The sequence below is a fragment of the Trachemys scripta genome, chromosome 17, assembly GCF_013100865.1.
Source record: "Trachemys scripta elegans isolate TJP31775 chromosome 17, CAS_Tse_1.0, whole genome shotgun sequence".
NCBI lineage: Eukaryota > Metazoa > Chordata > Testudines > Emydidae > Trachemys > Trachemys scripta.
The window spans coordinates 18,084,885-18,105,453 of NC_048314.1; the positions used below are offsets into that span (position 1 = coordinate 18,084,885).

General features: G+C 46.1%; 1 protein-coding gene across 2 annotated transcripts in view; it reads right to left on the reverse strand.

The window, feature by feature from the left end:
- Positions 1–2,023: 2,023 nt before the first annotated feature.
- The window catches only part of BRD3 (bromodomain containing 3), a 51,866-nt gene continuing 33,320 nt past the window's right edge, over positions 2,024–20,569 (reverse strand). The window contains exons 7-12 of one of the 2 annotated variants that reach the window (XM_034793605.1): positions 12,747–12,875; positions 11,444–11,635; positions 10,368–10,609; positions 8,031–8,323; positions 5,819–5,947; positions 2,024–3,303 (exon numbers count right to left, since the gene is read on the reverse strand). In XM_034793605.1, the coding sequence (XP_034649496.1) occupies positions 3,188–3,303; positions 5,819–5,947; positions 8,031–8,323; positions 10,368–10,609; positions 11,444–11,635; positions 12,747–12,875 (1,101 nt within the window). In that variant the 3' untranslated portion in view covers positions 2,024–3,187. Of the gene's footprint in view, positions 3,304–5,818; positions 5,978–8,030; positions 8,324–10,367; positions 10,610–11,443; positions 11,636–12,746; positions 12,876–20,569 lie in introns of both variants that reach the window. The other variant, XM_034793604.1, reaches the window with a different exon arrangement.

The following is a 20,569-nucleotide window of genomic DNA, read 5'->3' on the forward strand; positions in this document are numbered from 1 at the left end:
ATCAAACTTATTTTTATTTACTTGATGTAAACACTTGCGTAAATTGCCACCAATGACTATGCCCCTGAGTGAATTTCATATTCATTTAATAGATGTAACCCAGATGCACATGGGGGAGGATTTCAGTATGAAGGAAATAGCTTATTTCTCAGGATTTTTTTCCAGATTGGCATTGAATTGCTCAGATCTATTTAAAACCAAATAGTCCTCATTTTCATTTAACACGCATTAAAGGTTAAAACAAAAAGCAAAAAAGCAAATCCACCCTTCAAAAAGAAAAAAAAAACCACCAAAAACAAGAAACAAAAAACCACCGTAAGCTCTAATTAGATGTATATTACATTTCCTCACAGTAACGTTTAAAAATATATTACTAAGGATCTGTTTGGGGGAGAAGTTTTTTTTTTTTTAAACAACGAAGGGCAGTGTTTAAAAAAATATAGGAACTGAAATGAACCTCAGTTTAATGGAAAAGGTAAATTGTTAATTTCAGTAAGATGCTGGATACCCTCATTCATCCATTCCTTGCAAATGCTTTAGGGCCCAATCCTGCAAGGCCCTGAGCACCTCCTGCAGAAAGGCTGAATATCCCATTGATTTCAAAGTGACTAGAGGCTCTTCAGCAACCTATAGGAGGCATTCAGTGTCTTACAGAATCAGGGTCCGTTCCTATAGCACAACAGGATAATGCTTCCGGGGCTTTGGCAGATTCCGTGTACAGCTGCTGCTCCTGATTTTGTCATTAAGACACATACACCGAGCCGCTTCAGTTGCATTAGAGTCATGTATGAATACCTCACCATCTTTCCTGAAATGCTGACTGAGGTGACGATGATGTAGTTTGTAGACAGATGCAAGGGTAAGCCACCTCTTTCATCTCTGATAGTCTATCCTCTAAAAGTCTGTCAACAAAATGGGGTTACATGGGAATAAAGTGAGTGACAATTGAGCCTGGATACAGTAACTTTTGCACCAAAGTGAACATTTTAGAGCAAAGACGCCCCAAAGTGCAAGCTGTGGTGTTCTAGCAACAGGGCCCATGGATTCCCTCACTTTCAAAAAGAAGGTGCGGCCCACCAGGACCACATGTCCCAGCATGCAATGTTTCCTCTCCAGCTCTTTGGAAGCTAAACTTGCTGGAAACATTGCATGCTGGGATTTGCAGTCCTCATAGGCTACACCTGTGTTATAAAATGAGGACAGCTGCAACCTGCACCACTTAATGAGGATAAGGTGCAGCCCGAAGGCTCTTGGCAGTCTGCTAATATGGGCTCAGCAGGGCAAATGTCAAGGCTTCCCATGTTAGAGGCAACGAGGTAGCCTCAGGGAATTGGGGGTGGGATAGGGAAAAGCATAACTTCTGTTAAACTCTGTATATTTTTTTTCTTTACAATAAAAAGTTTTTTTAAAAAATCAAGAATTCAATTTACTATACATTTCCGCCCCTCAGATTACAAAGTTTATATTATAGAACTGGGGTTTTCCTAAAATTGGATTAAAAAAACAGAGACACAGATCTGTGGAAAAATTACAAATAAGATAAAATAAAAATGTGCTGCATCTGGAAGTCATCTATACCTGTAAGTCTCCAAATTCTGTACAAAAAAAGCAAGAGAAAAGAAGGAACAAAAAAAAAAAATGGAGTACACAAAACATGATAGAGCACCGACACAGGAAATAATGGACTGTAGCACCTGTAGGTAAAAAGTCCAATACATTTAAATAAGGTCTCAGATTTTTTTTTTTTTTTTAGACTGGTTCAAACCATTTAAAAAACCTCTGCATTTCTGCTGTTCTTCATAATGCAGTTTTCTTAATGTTTCAAATGACCAATGGTGTTAATAAATAAAGTATTTATATATACATGAAATTAGGGACAGTGACAATGGAGTACGGGTTGCAGCAGTGCAGGTTTAAACGTTAGGCTGGACTCTCATAGAAAACTGCTGAGCCTTACGAAAAAAAAGTTGTTTTTTTTTCTGGTTTTCTGACCCCCCCTCCCCCCCACACACACACACACCACTTTTTTTTTTTTTTCCCCTTGAGGTAAAAGTTTCAGTGTTTGGAAACCTGCACCCTGCGAGACACAGAAGTAGCGTTCCCTCCTAGGAGCTCCTTGCTAATACAAAGATAGGATAAAAAACATTCAACCTCCCTTCCCCATTCCATTGGTGACGTGACCTGGGCTGAGGCTGCAGCACCCACTTTATCTCCAACCTGTCTAAAGCCTCTGATTTGGGAAGGTACTTGGAGCACATATCTGATTTTGAGCATGTGGGTCGTCTCCTTGATGTCAGGGGGTCTGGCTCATTAGGGTGGTTGACAATTTTTTTGAGGGGAAATTGGAGGTTTTCAGTGACACAAAGTGTCTGTTTTCCTCAAAAAATTGTTGATTTTTGTTGAAAGACTGAACATGTTTTATTTTTTCAACAAAAAGTCAAAAATTTTGATGGGGGTGGGGGGATTCTGACCAGCTCTTGCTCACATGCTTAAAGTTAAGCACATGCTTAAGTACCTTCCTGAATAAGAGCCTACTCCTCTACCCCCCTCCCCCAAAAGGATACATTTTAACAATCCACAGTACATGAGTTTTTGTTTGTTTTATGTAAAAAGATGATAGCATCTGACATTTTCATCACACTGTAGACTTGGAGATTAAGAATACTAGTGCTAATAACAAATACACCAACTAGTTCAAAAGCTAACATCTTTCAGATACAGTACCATTTTACAGAGATTTCTTTTAAAAAAATTTTTTTCCTTGCGTCGTAGTGAGCCAGGTTGGGTGTATTAAAAGGGAACTTCGGAAAAAAAAAAAAAAAGCAACTGTATACTACACCTTGCAGATTTTTCTATGGATCTCTTGTTAAGAGTTCAAAGTTCTTGTCACATCCAAGCAACCATCTTCAGTTAAAAAAATTTAGAGACTTTACGCAAAGTGAACTACTTATCATAAAGTCTAGTCACACGCACACCCAAAAAAAGATCTTTGACCTATTAAAAGCAGAGGAAAAAAAACTGGAAGATATCTTTTATAACACTGAATTTAAAAAAAAAAAAAATAAGAGAGAGAGAAAAAACCTGACCACCGTGGAACAAGAGTAGTAGATTAACCATAGAAGGGAACACTGCAGAGTATTGGTGTGTATGTTGTCCATTTTTTTTTTTGTTTTGTTAAGTGTCTAGTTTATTCCGAATCGCTGCTGTCCGAACTGGAGCCGCTCGAGCTGCTGCTTCCGGATTCTGAGGAGCTGCTGCTGCTGAGACGGGAAGGGCCTCCGGATGGAGCCGAGCCAGACTTTTCTAGAGGGAAGTAGATTGTGCATCATTTATTTGAAAGATATCTGAACTCTCAACGATTTATTCATATAAACCCCTCCCTACACTCTCCCCACCCTTGGGTTGAACAGTCTGGTGTGCTGGTATGGTACAATCCGATAGCTGGGGCAACATCCAAAACCTCTGGAAAATTGGAGAAGGCCTTTAAGTGAAACTGACCAGGTAGCAAGCTTTTTAAGTGACCAATGTTCAATGGAAAAAAACCCAAACCAAACAACCCACGATAAATACAACTTGAATCTCAGGTTGGTTTTAACTGGATGGCACAAGTACCCATACTCCACACTCAGCGTGCGGGGCCTGAGGCTGGCTAGCACAGCCTCCAGAGTGGGAGTTGCTGACAGAGAGAGGACCGGGGCAACTTCCACCAGATGGACTCTTTACAAGATTCACACCAGTATAGCTAAGAGGAGAATTCAGCCCGTGGATTTTGCTGGGGTATTTCCCCCAAGCTCTGGGTTCTGCGCATTCTCGGAGAGCCAACCCAGGGAGATGAATAATGTTTGTTGATAAAATTTTCCCTGTAGGAAAAAGGCAGGTTTATCAGATTATCAATACAAAGGTTCTACCCCAGCTGGGCAAGATCTAAGCTTGGAGGCTGTCAAGCCTGTTATTCAATCTACGGCCTTGTCTACATGAGAAAGTTGCAGCAGTTTAACTTAGGCTACCTCTACACTATGAGCGAGGGGTATGATTCCTCTCCTCGGGTAGACACACTCGCTGTAGCTCTCATTGAGCTATGGTATAAATAGCAGCGGAGCCGGGGTAGCATGTGTCACGGCAGCGGAGGCCCAGTTTAGTGGTGCTGAGTATGTACCCACTGGTTTAACACTGGCTTGTACGCAGCACTGCTAAACCAGGCTTCCGCTGCCATTATCTGAGCTACCATGGCTATCCTGTTTATACCCACATTAGCTGGATGAGAGACAGAGCGAGTATGGGGGATAACAGCCCTAGCTCTTAATGTAGATGTAGCCTTAAATCAGTTTTTAAACCGATTTTGTTACATGAGCGCAAACCCCTGCGTAAACACTCTCCTTTCAGTTTAGCCTTAACTACGACTTCTTTCATATGGCTTGGATAGGTAGCAATGGCTACAAATTTATATCTAGGTTTGACAGTCAGTACATTCCCGCAGCAGTGAGCTGGGGAATGTCCTTCAGGCCCCGTGCGACAGAACAAAGGGGACACTCAGATATGTGCCTCACGTTTGCATTGACAGAGTTGAGAAAGCGAGATGTCCGGGCAGCTCTTCTAATGGGTGAAGGCTGGATGTGCGATCGAGCCGGGAGCCAGTTGTCTGGAGTCGATTTGAGCATCCCTGACACTATGCGCGTGGCATTACTGAGTTGTGCGTCAAGGAGTTTAGTGTGGCTGCTGTGAGACCGCACTGGCGCAGAGCATTCAGCCGCAGAATGTACCAAGGCAATTGTTGCTGTTCATAAGTTCCATGGACTGGAGCCCCATGATGTTCCAGCCGATTTCCTGATAAGCGCGACACGAGACCTGACCCTATTGCAGGTGTTGTCGAAAGGTCGAACTCCGGTCCAACATAACACCAAGATACTTTGGGTTAGCCTCCTGCCTGACTCTCTCGCCGCAGAACTGCGCATGGAGTTTGGTATTAGTCATTTGATGGTTCAGATGGAAAGCGGTCACCACTGTTTTTTTTTTCGGGCTAGGCCTAAGTTTCCAGCGTTGGAATTAATCAGCCATCGTGGTAGGATCTCGGGTTAGGGTGCAGCTGATGGTATGAAGGCTTGTGTGCTGAACAGGTAGAGCAAAGTCATCCACATACATGAATTTCCATCGCTGGGATATCCATAGTGCATAGATTAAAAAGTATCTGGGCCAGGATGGAGCCCTGAGGGATGCCCAAGTTAAGAGTTCTTGGTCTACTGATCTGGCTAATAAGGTAGTCATTGCTGCCAAGAGAGGGATCGTTCGCCGGCAGTGAATGATGCGGGAGATCGAGGAGGAGGCCCTGTTTCCAGACAGTGTCATATGCTGAGGACAAATCAACCAGGGAGATGATCCCTGTCTTCAACTTGCGTTGGAGTCCTGCCCCAGTGCAGTCAGTGAGTGAAGCTACTTGTAAGCCTTAACTGATTCCTAATTGATGTAAGTTAAACCGGAATAAGCTTGGTTTAAACTGAAATAAGACTGTCCACACAACCTTTCGCTCTGCTTTAACTAAATCACTTTAAACTCATAACCTAAGTTAAACTGATGCAACTTTCTCATGCGGACAAGCCCAAGTTAATAAAGACTAATAATCTGGCTGATAATGGGAATTGTGTGATATCTCCTGCATATATATTTTTTTTTAAGTAGACGCATCAGTCTGAAACTTAGCTCCACATATTAATTGATTCACTCTCTACACATATATATGTCTCTATATAGTAACTGATTTGGCCCAGGGCCAGTACAGCAGTGAAACCTCACTACACGTAGCCAATGAAGTGGGGCCAGTTACCTTTTTTTGCAGGTTTCTTGTTGTTGTTTAGCTGCCCGCTGACATCCTGTAACCGTTTTTCTAACTCTTTCTTCTTTTCCTGAGCTAACTCTTCTTTAGATTTTGCTGCTTGCTTTTTCCCACTTGCAGCTGTGGAGGAGGAACGCACAATTTCTGAGACTGTATGGTTGGGGGGAAAAAAAAGTGGACATCACTATTTTACAGGGCACACACAACTAGGCAACTGCTCTGTAGTGACACTGTGAAGATCATGTGACCACATAGCAATTACACATCCCTACAGAGGACAACACACAAAGTCGCCTAGACTCTCAGATAACAATCACCCTTGACATGATTTTTTTTTGTTTTAAGATCTCTTGGAAACTATTTTAGAAGATAGAAATATCCATGTAATAACCTTGTATTTACAGGTTACTTACCAGCCACTTATATGGTCAATAGTTACATTGTAATTAAAGAATTGTTACATGGGTTTTCTGCCCTGTAAAACAAAGTGTCCCATTAAAGGTTGTCAGAAGCAGGCATTTGCCATCAAGATCTAGATTTTTCATGCAAGAATTCAGCTGTTTTGTTGCTTAAAAAAAAAGAGAACTGCAACTGATACAGGCAAAAATAGCAGATGGCAAGAATGTATTTGCATTAGCTAGGATTAAAATGTTAAGAAGTATCAACAATCCTCATGCTTCAGATCATAAATTAATGCTAGCTGAGGTGAGGAAGAAATATCCCCCCACACTACAATATTGTATACTTTCGACTGTTGCACATCAGATGTTGGCCACTATCAGAAACAGGACAGATGGCCCACTGGCTTGATCCTGGGACCAAATACCTAAATTCCTCTGTATTATTTTAAAGTAATGATAAACCAAAACCCTCCCACCAAAAACTTACACGGAGAACCCTCTGAAAGCAAAACATTGCAATAAGCAGCATGTGGCAGAAAAGTTTAGTTATATTCCATGGTGTTGACATTGTCACAGACAAAGCCCCGTTCATCAGTGCAGGGAATGCAAACTTCACACATCTGCACTAATGACACGCTGAGGTTTTCCATGTTAACACAGGCTTTGGTTGCAAAAATAAAATGCTCTGCATACATAATTATTCTGGAGAGTCTCTGAATTGTTCCAGCAGTAAAGGGATTCAGTCAAAATCAAGCTGATACAGTAGAACCTCAGAGTTACGAACACCTCGGGAATGGAGGTTTTTCGTAACTCTGAACAAAACCTTATGGTTGTTCCTTTAAAATATTACAACTGAACAGTGACTTAATACAGTTTTGAAACTTAGTATGCAGAAGAAAAATGCTGCTTTCCCTTTATTTTTTTTTAGTAGTTTACGTTTAACACAGCACTGTACGGTATTTGCATTTTCCTTTTCGTCTCTGCTGCTGCCTGATGATGTACATCCGGTTCCAAACGAGGTGTGTGGTTGATTGGTCAGTTCATAACTCTGGTGTTTGTAACTCTGAAGTTCTACTGTACATTAAAAAGCAAGAAAAAAAAACTATCGAGATGTCAGAAAAAAATAAATTTGCTTAGAGCTCTTTGGAAGTCATGTGGCAGCAAAATGGGCTACTCTGCAGGGATCATGGTTATCTGCTACATTTGAGTCTTTGCTCCCGGAGTGAGGGATTGGGGACAAAGCAGAGACCACCCATCAAGGAAGGACAGTCTTACAGTTAAGACACAACTCAGGATATCAGGGCTCAATTCCTGGCTCTGCCACAGACTGTGTGAGAGACTTTGGGCAAGTCACTTCATCTCTCTGTGTTGGTTCCCCACCCTTTGTCTTGTCTATTTAGATTATATGCTCTTCACATCAGGGAACATATCCTTCTAGGTGTATGCACATTACCTAGCACAAAGAGGCCTGGATTTTGGTAGTGCTTTCTAGACGCTATCAGAATACAAACAACAATAAGCCCCTCACAGATTCTGGAGGGAAGGAGCGCCGTCTTGGGGAGCTTGGAACCTTCAGCCTTCCATGGTATAGGATTTTGGGGAGGGCAGGAACAGATTAAAGAGGAGGGTCTTGGACATTTCCACTGGGGGAAAGAGGCCTTTTAAAAAAATCACCGTCAGATTGCCAACAAGTAATCAATACTTGGAAAGAGAGTTTGATAAGAAGAGGGTCCTAATGAGCAACCCCTTGCCTCCCATGCCGGGGGGCTGATGGGGAACTCATGAGCCATGAGGTAACTTACAAAACGGTTTCCTTTGTTTTTTCTGTAAACAAGACTTGACGTATCTCTCCAGTTCTCGTAAAGTGGTGGGCTTCAAGGTTTCAAAATCTATTTCTATCTCGTCGGGGTTGGAGTCCCTGAGGGAAGGTTCCCGGGATTGGATGATGTGCACCACCCGGCCCAGCTTTTCCCCCGGCAGGCGGTTGATGTCCAAGCTGAGCTGTCGCTTCTCGTCATAGGTCATGGGCAAGCCCTCCTCCTCCTCCTCAGAATCGTAGGGTGCAGACGCTTGCTTGCCTCCTTTTTTAGGCTGCCTGGAGGGTTTGAAAGCACAAACATGCTCACTGGTGTATCGCGTTCATTTCTCCTCCCCTTGTACCAAATGTTTTATCACGAATGCTGACTGTTACAAATTGTAAACTGGCATGACCACCGATCCCTAATGTTGAGGGATGCGGTCTCAATTCAGGAGAGCACTTAAACCTGTGTTCAAGACCCAGCGATGTCAGTGGGACTGAAGTATGTACTTCCGTGCTGTCTCGAACAGGAATGCTAGTCCTGAATAGGGGCTTAGCAGCCCACGTCTAGCACTGAGACAATTTAGGACACAATTCGGTCTGGCATGTCGGCAGTTGTTACTGACTGTGAGAGCACCACCCCAGGCAATAAGGGGTTAAAGAGCTCCTCTGGGCTCAGTAGGCCCCAATCTGCCGCACCCCAAGGCTTATCAATCCTGGAGAAGGGCAGGTCCTTAAAAAGGTTCAGGCTGGGCGGCATTCAAGAACAAACAGAGCTAGTGCGCAGAGCCAGCTGTCCTCAGGGGCCGTCTGCCGGGGAACTTGTCAAGAGCAACAACTGACTGAGCTCCCTGAGGAAACAGAGGGACCAGCTTTTTCCTTACTTTCCTTCTCAGAGACCCAGGACTTAGCCCAGGTTGTTTGGACAAAAGGGGTAAGAAGCCCAGATCTTCCCCTCAGGACTACTGGCCTTTACCCTACATGAGACTGCAGGGACGCAAGCCTTTTTGTAGGCCGTGGAGGTATTCTGGCTTTTTTCTTTTGGACTTCTTTAACACCTCCCTTCTTCCCGCCCCAGAAGAGGACAGACTCCCTCGGGCACAGCCAGAAAGTTGTACCCCAAGTCTGGAACCCAGACTACAGTCACGCCGCCGTCCCGAGAAGGACATCCAAGACAAGAGAAGCACTTCACTCCAAGAGGGCGCCAGAGAGATACAACCCATCACAGCACCACAGAACTAGATGATGGATGTAACTCTTTGGAGTGGGCTTCGTTAGGTGAGGACTGGAAGAAACTCAACACTCGTTTTTCGCTTGGACTTCACTGGGATCAGGTTGGGGCCCTTTTTGTGTTTTACAGTGTGTCTGCACTAGGGAGAGAGAAGCCATTTCAGAAAGAAGGGGCCAGATCCTGAACCCATGACAGAACTCCCACTGACTTCAACAGGAACAGGGACCTGGCCCAAAGTAACCAACCCCAACCCAGACCCTCTGCCCATCTGGAACAGAACTGGAGCTTTTTCAAAGTTCTGAAATACAGTACGGCAGGGGTCCCCAATGCGGTGCCCGTGGACGGCGGACGAGCATCTGCCGAAATGCCGCCGACAGGCAGTGTCATCCAGAGGCGTCGCTGCCAAAAATCGGCAGCATTTCGGCGGCGACGCCTCTGGATGATGCTGCTTGTCGGTGGCATTTCGACGGCGACGCCTATTGACGTTGCCGCTTGTCGGCAGCATTTCGGCGGAGGCTCGTCTGCCGCCACGGTCCTCTGTGGCTCATCGTCTGGCGCCCGCCAGACGAAAAAGGTTGGGGTACATTGCAGTACGGGGTTAACTTTTTAACTCCATCTCTCCTTTTCAGCATTTGCAGGCACTTCTGCTAGTCCCGGCCCCAGCTGGCACTGGAGTGGAAGTTCTCATTGGCTGAGCCAGAGGCAGAAAGCACGAGAAAAAGCCTGATCTGGAGATGCCTTCCTAGCTAACTCCGATGACCGGGGCATTAGAAATAGGATGGATCAATTTCCAGACCAAGACTCAAGAGATTCTAATCAGTGTCTGGAGTTTGGGGGGGGGGGGGGGGGATCTTCATTAATCCTCAGTGCTGGCCTAACTCCGCTCTCCTTGAAGTCAGTGGGAGCTTCACCACTGACTTCAAGAGATGCAGAGGTAGGCCAAAGCCGAGTGCTTTTGAAACTCTCACCCAAGATGTTTATTCGATGTGACCCTCCGAACCTTGTGTGGTTCCCCATAGGCTAGTATGGATAACAGAAAGCTACAAAACTGGCAAGGGAAGGGAAAGACTAATGTATAGGAAGACTCCGGACAAGAGGCCAAACACCCACCTGTTAGCTGTGGTCGTGCTGTTTGCTTTTTTTGCTGGTGCTTTCTTCTGCTGGGTCTGTTTCGCTGGTTGGGCCACCTTGGGTTTCTTCTCCTCCTCGGCTTTCACTTTGTGCTTCTCTTTTTCTTTCTCTTTCTCCTTGTCTTTCTTTTTCTTCTCTTTTTCCTTCTTCTCTTTTTTTTTCTTTGGTTTGTTCACGGGTGCTTGCGACAAAGCAGCTAGCTGCTCATGGACGGCCTTCAGCTGCGGGGAGAACAGAGGAGTCGAGCCCCATTATCAACACACTCAACTCTTCCAGGCACAGACAGCATCCACCCAGATGTGCTCACGCCTCTCCCATTCACACCAGCAGCGTTTGAAGTTAATCATTGGGCTGAGTCTATCGATTGCAGCCCGGAGACTTTGTTTGATTTTTAGTAACCTTTCTTTAAAGAGTTAAATACGGGTCCACAGAAGTGGACCCTCGGGAGAAAACTTAGTTCCCATTCTTTAGGCAAATGAAAAGTAGCCACCTCTTGGTGGAGAAACTCATGGAAAAGTAGGGAATTTAGTGGTTAGGACTGGGGCATCAGGGCAGTTGGGTTCTATTCTTGGCTCTGCCAATGACGTGCTGGGTAAGTCACTTGATTATTTAGGTATGTTCTGGTGGCACCTGGCAACCCCAACCAAGCCCCCTTGTATTTGGCGCTGCACGTACACATAAGAGACAGTCCCTGCCCTGTAGAGTTTACAGTCTAAACAGCCAATAGGAGAGAGAAAAGAAGTATCTTTAACCCCATTTTACACAAAGGGAACTGAGACCCAGCGAAACTTGCCCAAGATCACAAAGGGAGCAGGTGGTACATTTGAGTATGCCTGAGTTTCCCTGCCTATAAAATGGGTGTGCTAATCTTTTCCTAGATTATCCCAGGGGTGTTGTGGGGAGAAGGGGCAGGTCTTAATTGCCAAGTCTCAGCCCAGAGGGGATTTTTACAACAAATCAATACCCGTAAGTCCCGCTCTACTATAAATTTTGTAGACATTCACATACACACCGCTCACTATGGAGAGGCTGCTCGGAGCTGGCCGGCCACTCACCTGCTCCTGGAGCTCGGCCAGCCTGGTCGCTCGCTCTTCTTCAGAGTCGGAGCTGTCGGAGTCAGACGAGCTCTCCTCGCTGCTGTGGCTGCTTTCCGTGCTTTTACTGACGACCGGCGCCGTCGGAGGAGGTGGGGGCGGGGGCTCCACGGGCTCGTCCGGCATCTTTGCAAATCTCATCTCGAAGACGTCCTGCAGAGGTTGTTGGGTTCAGGGCGACAAAGATGCCTCAGCCACAACGACCTCATTCTGCATCTTTTAAGATCATTATTAAGGCCATGCTAGGAACCCTGATCAATTGTGCGGTAGAGACAAGTAACTAGGAAGCATTCCTTACCCCGGAGAGTTTAGGGTCTAAAGTCATAAGAGGTGGATCCAAGCTCCTTGGAAGTCAATGGGAAGACTCTTAACAGGAGTTGGATCACACTTTAATCTCTCTTTGTAAAATCATCTGAGACCTGCTTAGGGGGCAGATTATCAGGTATATCCCCACTGCGAGGTTCTTACACCTTCCTCTGAACTATCTGGCACCGACTACTGACAGAGACCAGACACTGTGCTAGATGGACCATGGGTCTGGCAATTCCCTGTGCATTAGCTTTCTTCGTAACTGCTTACTTGCTGCTCGGTTAGACTCCCGCTCTAGGATTTAGCTCCTCCATCCAGTTCAGAAAAAACCCTGCCAGTATTGACACTAACAGCACCTCTTGTTTGCGAGTGAGAGAACATCTGCTGCAATGTGGGGAGGGATAGCTCAGGGTTTGAGCATTGGCCTGCTAAACCCAGGGTTGTGAGTTCAATCCTTGAGGGGGCCACTTAGGGATCTGGGGCAAAATCAGTACTTGGTCCTGCTAGTGAAGGCAGGGGGCTGGACTCGATGACCTTTCAAGGTCCCTTCCAGTTCTAGGAGACAGGATATCTCCATTATTAAATTAAATTAAACAGCCTTGGAGGTTGGCTTTAGGATGGTATGTTGCTAGCGTAGTTTTCAGACTGCACAATTTCTCCCACCTCTTCAATGGGGTGTTCAGAGGGGTGTATTATGTAAACCCAAGGTCACTCTCCTGTCACCTTGCGAAGCAATGATTAGGCCATACTTTGAGCAGTGTTCAGCTTTGAGTCACACCATGTGAAGAACAGGCTACCGCACAGGGCAGCTATGGCCCTTTCCAAATACCGGGGCAGTCAAGGACCCTCCTGGATTGACCCCAAGAGGAGCTGAGCACGCTCAGAACCTAGAAGGCTCCTCCTAAGAGGGAGCTAAAATGTACTCTCTGGAAGATGCATTTGCCAACATCTTTACCTGGAGTTTCCTGGCCATGGCTACAACTTCGTGGTCTGGGGGATTGTACTTGTAACAATTAGAGAACATTAACCGAATATCCGCTGCAAAACCTTGTGCGTCCTGGTATTCCCGGCTGTCCATTTTTTTCTGCAAACAAATAAGCCAAAGAGGGAGGGAGGGGAAAAGAGCCATAAGCAAAATGCATTCATAGCGACTGCACAGACGAAAGGTGCATCACAGAGCTCAGAGAAGTTAAAAAACTGTTAGCTTACGATAGTAGCAGGTCGGTCTAGCTTGCTTAATTCAAGCTGCTAAATGACATCTAGGCTTCGGATAATATTTTACATAAATCGAATCCTTTGACTGTTGTATCCCAGTGATTTTAACTCTAATGTTCCAAGAAGTTCTGTTTAAACTGACAGTCTATGAACGATGGCAAGAGTTCATTTTCTACTAGACACGAGGGTTCCGGAAAACAGACGTAACTTTGCCTCTGCCAAAAGAGGTACTAAAATTCCAGTGTGATGCCAAAGAGGGAGCGCACTGAGGGGTCCCCCTTCTCAGGGTCTCTTCAGTCACAGTCCCTGTCCAATTCCACCGGGTTCTCAAACTTTAAAGGGCTAGATCCTCAGTGGGTGCGTATCACTGCCCCGCAGTCGCAGCTAACAGAGTGGTGGTGATGTAAACCAACTGAGATGCTGGCACACAGGTCTGCTCCTTAAAACTCTACTCAGTGTCCTTGATTCCAGATAATATGTAGCACAATGGGAAGGGTAAATGCTGCAAAACATTAATGGGATGAGCAAGGGTTTGCAGGATGGGACACTAAGAAAAGAACAGAGACAGGAACACTGGAAGCTAGGGTCAGAGGACAAAGTTACAGTTGTTTGGGTGCATTAAATGTGCATCTCCATACCGTAACATGTTGGGATTTTTTTCCTCCCCTCGAAGATTCATAGATTTTAAGGCCAGGAGAGACCATTAGGGTCATCTAACCTGACATCCTGCATAACACAAGCTGGAAAATTCCACTCAGTGATTCCTGAATCGAGTCCAACTGAAGGCCATCCCATCCTGACTTAATGACTCCCAGGCTGGGTCTACGCTACCCGCCTGAATCGGCGGGTAGAAATCGACCTCTCGGGGATCGACGCTCTTACTCCACCAGCGGAGGTGGGAGTAAGCGCCGTCGACGGGAAGCCGCAGAGGTCGATTTTGCCGCCGTCCTCACAGCGGGGTAAGTCGGCTGCGATACGTCGAATTCAGCTACGCTATTCACGTAGCTGAATTTGCGTATCTTAAATCGACTCCCCCCTGTAGTGTAGATGTAGCCCCAGTGATGGAGGATCATCGCAGCCCTTGGGAAGCTGTCCCAGTCGCTAATTACCCTAGCTGTATTAGCTAATTGTTACAAGGTAAAAAAAAATTGCACTCTATTTCCAGTTAGAATTTTTCCAGTCTCAACTTCCACCTGTTCCTTTTCAGTTTAACCTTAACTCTGAACTCCCTGGGTTTGTAATGCTGGTTTAGAGAAAAACTGCAGCAGTCTTGGGAGCAATGTTTTACTCTTCAGTTCGAGACGTACTCAGCCTCAAGTCCAGTTTAATTGTAGTGCCGTGGGATATTTTACTGCATGACTTCATTCTGATAGACTTACAACGAGATTTGTAGGTGCACAGCAATTTCTTTTACAGAATGTGTAAAATCTAACAGCGTAGGCTTGATTTATATCTACCGTACAGAAATGCTGCATTTGCTGAATGGTTAAAAGCCTCCATTCTACAGCTCTCTGCACCTGTATCTCTCTTTGAAACGAGGAGGGTTTTGCATGCAGAGGGACTGCAGGCTTGGTATGGTAAAATTCACCCTTGTGCAGCGGGCCAGTGGAAAGCGTATGTACCACTTAAGTCATAAAGGCCCCAATATTTGGTCCTAATGCATACAGAATTCCCATTCACTTCACTGGGAGATACACATGTGTAAGGGCAATGGAATGAGCCTTGTAATTCACTCAAACGGGCTCTTGTGCTGGTAATCTACACAGATGTGAATTTCATCCTTACGAACTAATTTTGGTAGGACATCTGCATTCCGAGCAGCGACCTTACTACACCAGCATTTCACACTGCGACGAGAAAGCTTGACAGACATGGCTGTGTGACAAGATCCCATTTGGGGGGATTTAATAAGCCAGAGAACGCCTTTGAGCCGCAGGACTGGGCAGGGGGAGGGGAGAGACAGATTTGTGCTCCTACAGATCAAGAACAGTTTGGCCTTGTATGAAAAACATTCTGGGCCAATTCCAAAGCAAAACAATACATTAAAACTAAAGCGCCCTGTTCCTTTAAAATATGCCTTCCTGCTTGAAAGGCCTTTTTGAGGATCTTGTGTTGGTTTGGCATGTTCACTGGCTGATTATTGCACATATCAGTGCGTGAGGCTTCGGTTTCGTCCAAAAACAGAGGTTTTCTAACTCCAGGGCCTTTTGATCACTGGATTATTAGTTTTTAATTTTTGTTTGAAAGAAAATTCACTCAGGAAAGACCGAGAATATGGACTTCAGATGGCTGCATGAAATGCCTTTGGGTTCTTGACTTGCCGAGCTGCTTAGGCGCTAACAGACGAGGTAAGTTTGCCATTGCAAGTCAGAATGAGAGAGTCTGGTGAGAGAGGGGACGGAAAGACTTAGGTACGGCTCTGCTGCAATCAGGTGTGAATGCAGCACCTGTCGCTATACCTGAGCTAGCTTTAACTCACCTAGTTTGTGTGCCATGGCAGCAGGATTTCAGCGCAGGTTAGCTGCCCAGGTAATTGCCCAGGTATGTTTAAGTCTCTGCTTCTGCAGCTACCCTGCTATCGGTATATTGACGCTAGCTTGGACATGGCTATGCATGCTGCTATCGCACCTCCGACTGCAGTGTAGACACCCAACTTTCACGGACTCCCCTCAGAAAACCCAGCCTTAGGGCTTATGGAGGCTTTTAAATTAGTCATTTCCTGACAGGAGACCCTGGTGCCCCAACTGTGTGGCTCGGGGACAACGGAGCAGACCCTCGGTAGGCGTAAAGCAGGGTTGCTCCGTTGCCTTCCATAGCGCTGTGACGATTTACATCAGCTGGGATTCAGTCCAGGACTCTTCATAACCCGCTCGCAAGTTACATGAACTCGTAGATTAGTTCTTTTAAACAATTATACCCAGAACAGCTGCAATTAAAGAAAGCTTTAAAACTCCCTGGGAAAAAAAAAGTCCCCCTGCTTTAAAACCCTGAACCGGGCTGCTCCAAAACCACAGCAGTTTGCTACAAGAAAGTTCACGGACTTGCACCTTTAGCTCCCTGGAGGCCAATGGTTTATTCTGGAAGCAACACTAAACAAATCCTCTTACACGCAAACTGCTGAGTATGGTTACTTGTGTCCTCCGAAGTAAATAAAGGGCCAACACAACCATATTTCTGTCTCCGCAGTGACAAAGAGAGACCTAATGGCCAGGGCACAGGGCTGGGAGTCAGGCGCTCTGGGTTCCGTTCCCAGGTCTCGCACTGGGTGATCTTGGGCATAACGTTTCAGCTGCCTGTGCCTCAGTCTCCCCATCTGGAAAACAGGGAAGATGCCTTGGCGCTGGGAAGAGGGTGGACTAATGTTTGTCCTTGGATACAGCTATGGGAAGTGCAAAGGATTAGTCCTGAGTCCAGGCTCCATGGCAAATATTTTTAACCTATTTGAGTGTTAATGACCAAATAACCTGAAGCAGCCACAGAGTTGTTACAATTGAATCCATCCTCTTTCGCTGATCTAGTGTACTCCAGAACCCCCTCAACGGGTATCATTCCTGCTCGCCACTCTCTGATAACCATGGAGGAATTACACGCTCTACAGCACCAGTTTTGCTCTGTGATGCTCTTGGAATTTACATGGGTACATGCTCATTAACAGCAGAAACTTCTGCAAATCCCTTATGCCAGGAATCAGACAGGAGAGCCCTACAGTTTCCACAGCTCTTCCCATTCTGTCTTGATCCACTCTACCCTGCAGCGCCCCCTTCAGACACATTCCCACTCTGCACTAAAGATCCTGTCTCAGTCCGCCGGCCTGTCAGAATCAGCTCAGTTGTATTCCCTCATCATCTCTCCTTTCCTGGAGGCAGTCCTGGCAACCAACCCAGCCCACTTTACTGGTACAAGCACAGTCAGAAAGTACCCTCCAAACCATCTGAGATATACCTACTGCTTCACAATTCACTGCAGGGCCTTAGACAAATACCTACCGAGACATGAAATATTAACTCTGCAAAATCAACCCTCACACATCCAGGAGCAGGAGGGACAGGCACGCACAAGCCCATGTATTCTCATTGCTAAAGAGGTTAATTTCTGCATAATGCATTCAGCATCAGCTCAAGGCTGCACTCCACATACCAGCACACTAATCATCACTACAGAACTGAACCCGGGACCTTCAGACCCATAAACAAAGCCCACTGGCACTTGCGCTAGAGGAGATCTAACGTTTTGTTCATTTTACCATGTACAGGGCCTGTCTCAATTAAAGCACACTATGTCATTTATGAAAAAGTACCAACAAGCCAAGGGTGACAGCAAAACAGTAAAACAGTTCAGAAGAAAATAATCCCAGACAGCACTTCAAAGAGAATTTATTAAGAAAAATTCTACCCCGTGAAGGGCAGTTCCAGAGTCTTTATCTATAAAAGACTCTACAGGGTTCACCGTTAATTTGTCTCCAACCTTCCCGACGGTACTAATAAAGTAGAGGAGAACGTCACTCGGTTGCATAGACAGTGCAGTCAGAGGTCCACATGTTTTATACCTTGCAATCAAGAATTTGAGATCCATAAAAGCATGCACCGAAAGCCAACGGAGAGGACCCTGAGTGTGGATTTAGTGCCAGCCAAAGAAACCCCAGTGTTCTCAAATAGGTCTGTTTTTCTTTAAAACATGGATAATACACAGAACTCATCTAAAGCATCTTGCTTCCATGGATTGTTGGGCAAAACCCTGGCCCCACTGAAGTCAATGGGGCATGCCGCTGACTTCATTAGGATCAGGATTTCAGTCCTTAGATCTATATTTTAGGGGGGGAAATCCCACTTGCCTTACTCACTTGGGACGTGATCTTGCAAGGTGCAACGCCTCTCTGGAAAGGCCCTCTGCACCTTTGGCTTCCAATGACATCAAGAAAGTTGAATGCACTTGGCACCTTCAAGGACTGGGCCCATAAATACTCCACTGAAGTCAATGCATTACTCGAGTGAGATAGCCAAGAAGGATCCGGCCATTGGTAATTTACTGACTGTTCTTAGCACAAGACAGCAGAGGTGCTGGAACAATTTGTATAGTGGGGGGGCTGAGAGCCACTGAATCAAACTGTAAAACCTGTCTATGATGGAAACCACTTCAAGCCAGGGGGTGCGGCAGCACCCGTAGGTCCAGCACCTATCCAAGACAGCTAGAGAAGATTTTATTCATAGCTCCAAAAAATCATATTACCAAAATGGGAGTCTGTACTGGAGTAAGGTAGGGACTGGGCCAGGGACAGTCAGCTTTGGAACAAATATCCTTCCAAACCCCATTAAAGAAACCAGAGATCTTTACAGAGATTCAGGGCTGGATTTGGAATCGTGTGCCTGCAGTAACTGGGCGTAAATAACTGCAAGGGCATGAACCCACCCAATTGCATCCACAGGTATCTCATTGGAGAATTACAGACTTTGTTAGGGGTCCTCTTAAAAATTAGGGCCTCGGTCTAGATTTCTTAATTCCAGATGATTAACTCAAACACCTCAACACCGTCAGCAAAATGGCATATGAAGGGAAAAGGGAGCCATGTGAAAGTAATAATAATAAAACCCTACAATCTAATAGCCATATCCTGCAAACACTTAGACGCCGCAGCAAATTTACTCACATGAGCAGCAGGGGGGCTGGAACAATTTGTACAGTGGGGGTCCTGAGAACCATCGAACCAAACTGTAAACCCTGTATATAATGGACACCGCTTCAAGCCAGGGAGGGCAGCACCTCTAGTTCCCGCAGTCCCAGTGGCCTTAATGGGATGCCGCTTGTCAATAAAATTACTCGTGCAAAAGAATGAACAGGATCGTGTTTTAAGCCAGGTATGTCCCTTAGGACCTCCAGGGTATCCTGTCTGTCCGTTTTACAGCCCACATCCTGCAAACACTTAAGCATGTAACTTTACCCATGATTAGCTCCAATGAAGTTGATGGGATTGCTCATCTGCATAAGAGCTTGCAGGATTGGGGCCTTAGAATGTAAATTCTCCACAGCCAAGACAAACAGATTGTTTGGTTTATAAACATTTCAGGTGTCTCTTCTTCCTATATGTATTCCAGTTCCATTGCAGAGCAAGGATAGAGGCAGGAATGTCAATCTAACAGAATCACATAGATGTAGAGCTGGCCTGAAGAGGTCATCTAGTCCAGCCCCTGGCACTAAGGCAGGCCCAAGTAAACTAGACCATCCCTGACAGATGTTGGTCTAACCTGTCCTTAAAAACCTCCAATGACGGGGATTCCACAACCTCCACTTAACTATCCTTATTGTTAGAAAGCTTTTCCTAATATCGAACCTAAATCTCCCTTGCTGCAAACTAAGCCAATTAGTTCTTGTCCGACCTTCAGTGGACATGGAGAGCAATTGATCGCCGTCCTTATTGTGTAAACAATAAGAATTAAAGTCAATCTATGCTAGATTAAAACTTCCGTGGCTGAGAGTGCTACTAAGGCAGACAGCCAAGCTGCTCGAGGCAAGAGGAAGGCGCTGCTCCAAAATGATCTAAGGGGAAACACTAGTAAGCTTGAAAGAGAAAGTCCCATCCACTGTCTGATCCTGCTCCCTCTGAAATCAATGAGAGTTCTGCTGCTGGCTTTGATGGCAGCAGGATTGGGCTCCTGGTCAGCACTGCAGCTGCTGACATCTGGCAGTGAGTGGGGAAAATGGACACGTGAAGCTGAGCATAGATTTTCTGGCAGTGGGTACGGTTCTGTGATCTCATCCATGCGGATGGAGCCTCATGGACCTCCATGGGAATCCACAAAGCAAATCTGAAGGGCAGGAGATAGAGCACGGCAACCCAAACAGGACACTGCCCACCCCATGCATCCCAGAGGAGCCTCCACGGCTGGTCACCCAAAGATAGCAAAGGTGGCAGCTGCATCCTACGGCCGAAATGCCAGGGGGACCTCAGCCCTCCAGTGGGGACATGGAGGACACTTTTCTCTCTCCGCCACCTCCTGCCCCCGAGAGAAAAGGAAAACGAGTCAAGAAAACACTCGCGCCCTCCCCTCGATCAGCACTGCAGAAGATACAGGCAGAAAAGTCTTTCAGTCTCCCAGAGCCCTGGAATTGATCCGCTCTGGTCTCCTCCTCCTACAAACCGTATTCCATGCGGCCCTTCCTGCTGCCTGCCTACTCCACGCTGGTCTGCCTCCCAAGAAACGACACGTGCACCAAGAGCCATTGGAGCCATTCTCCCACGCTCTCAACCTGGACCCAGCCAGCGCACCAGGGCTCTGCCACCAGTTCCCCCATCTCTCGCCTACACCAGAATCCCTTCTCTGCAGTACGACCAGCGCTCGCGCAAACTCAACTCACCCAGGCGTCTTTCCTTTTCTCCTCCCAGGAAGTCGCTGGAGGCCTTTAGCTCGGCTTGGCTCAGTGGCAAATCTAAAACGAAATCCTGAGCGCTGGGATGGCTCGGGTTTACAGAGTGAGGGCAAATGCAAGAATAAGGATGGTCTTTGAGTCATCACTCCACAAGTGGCTGCTTGCAGCATCTCAGCCAGCAGAGAGCCGGCCCTGGGTGGG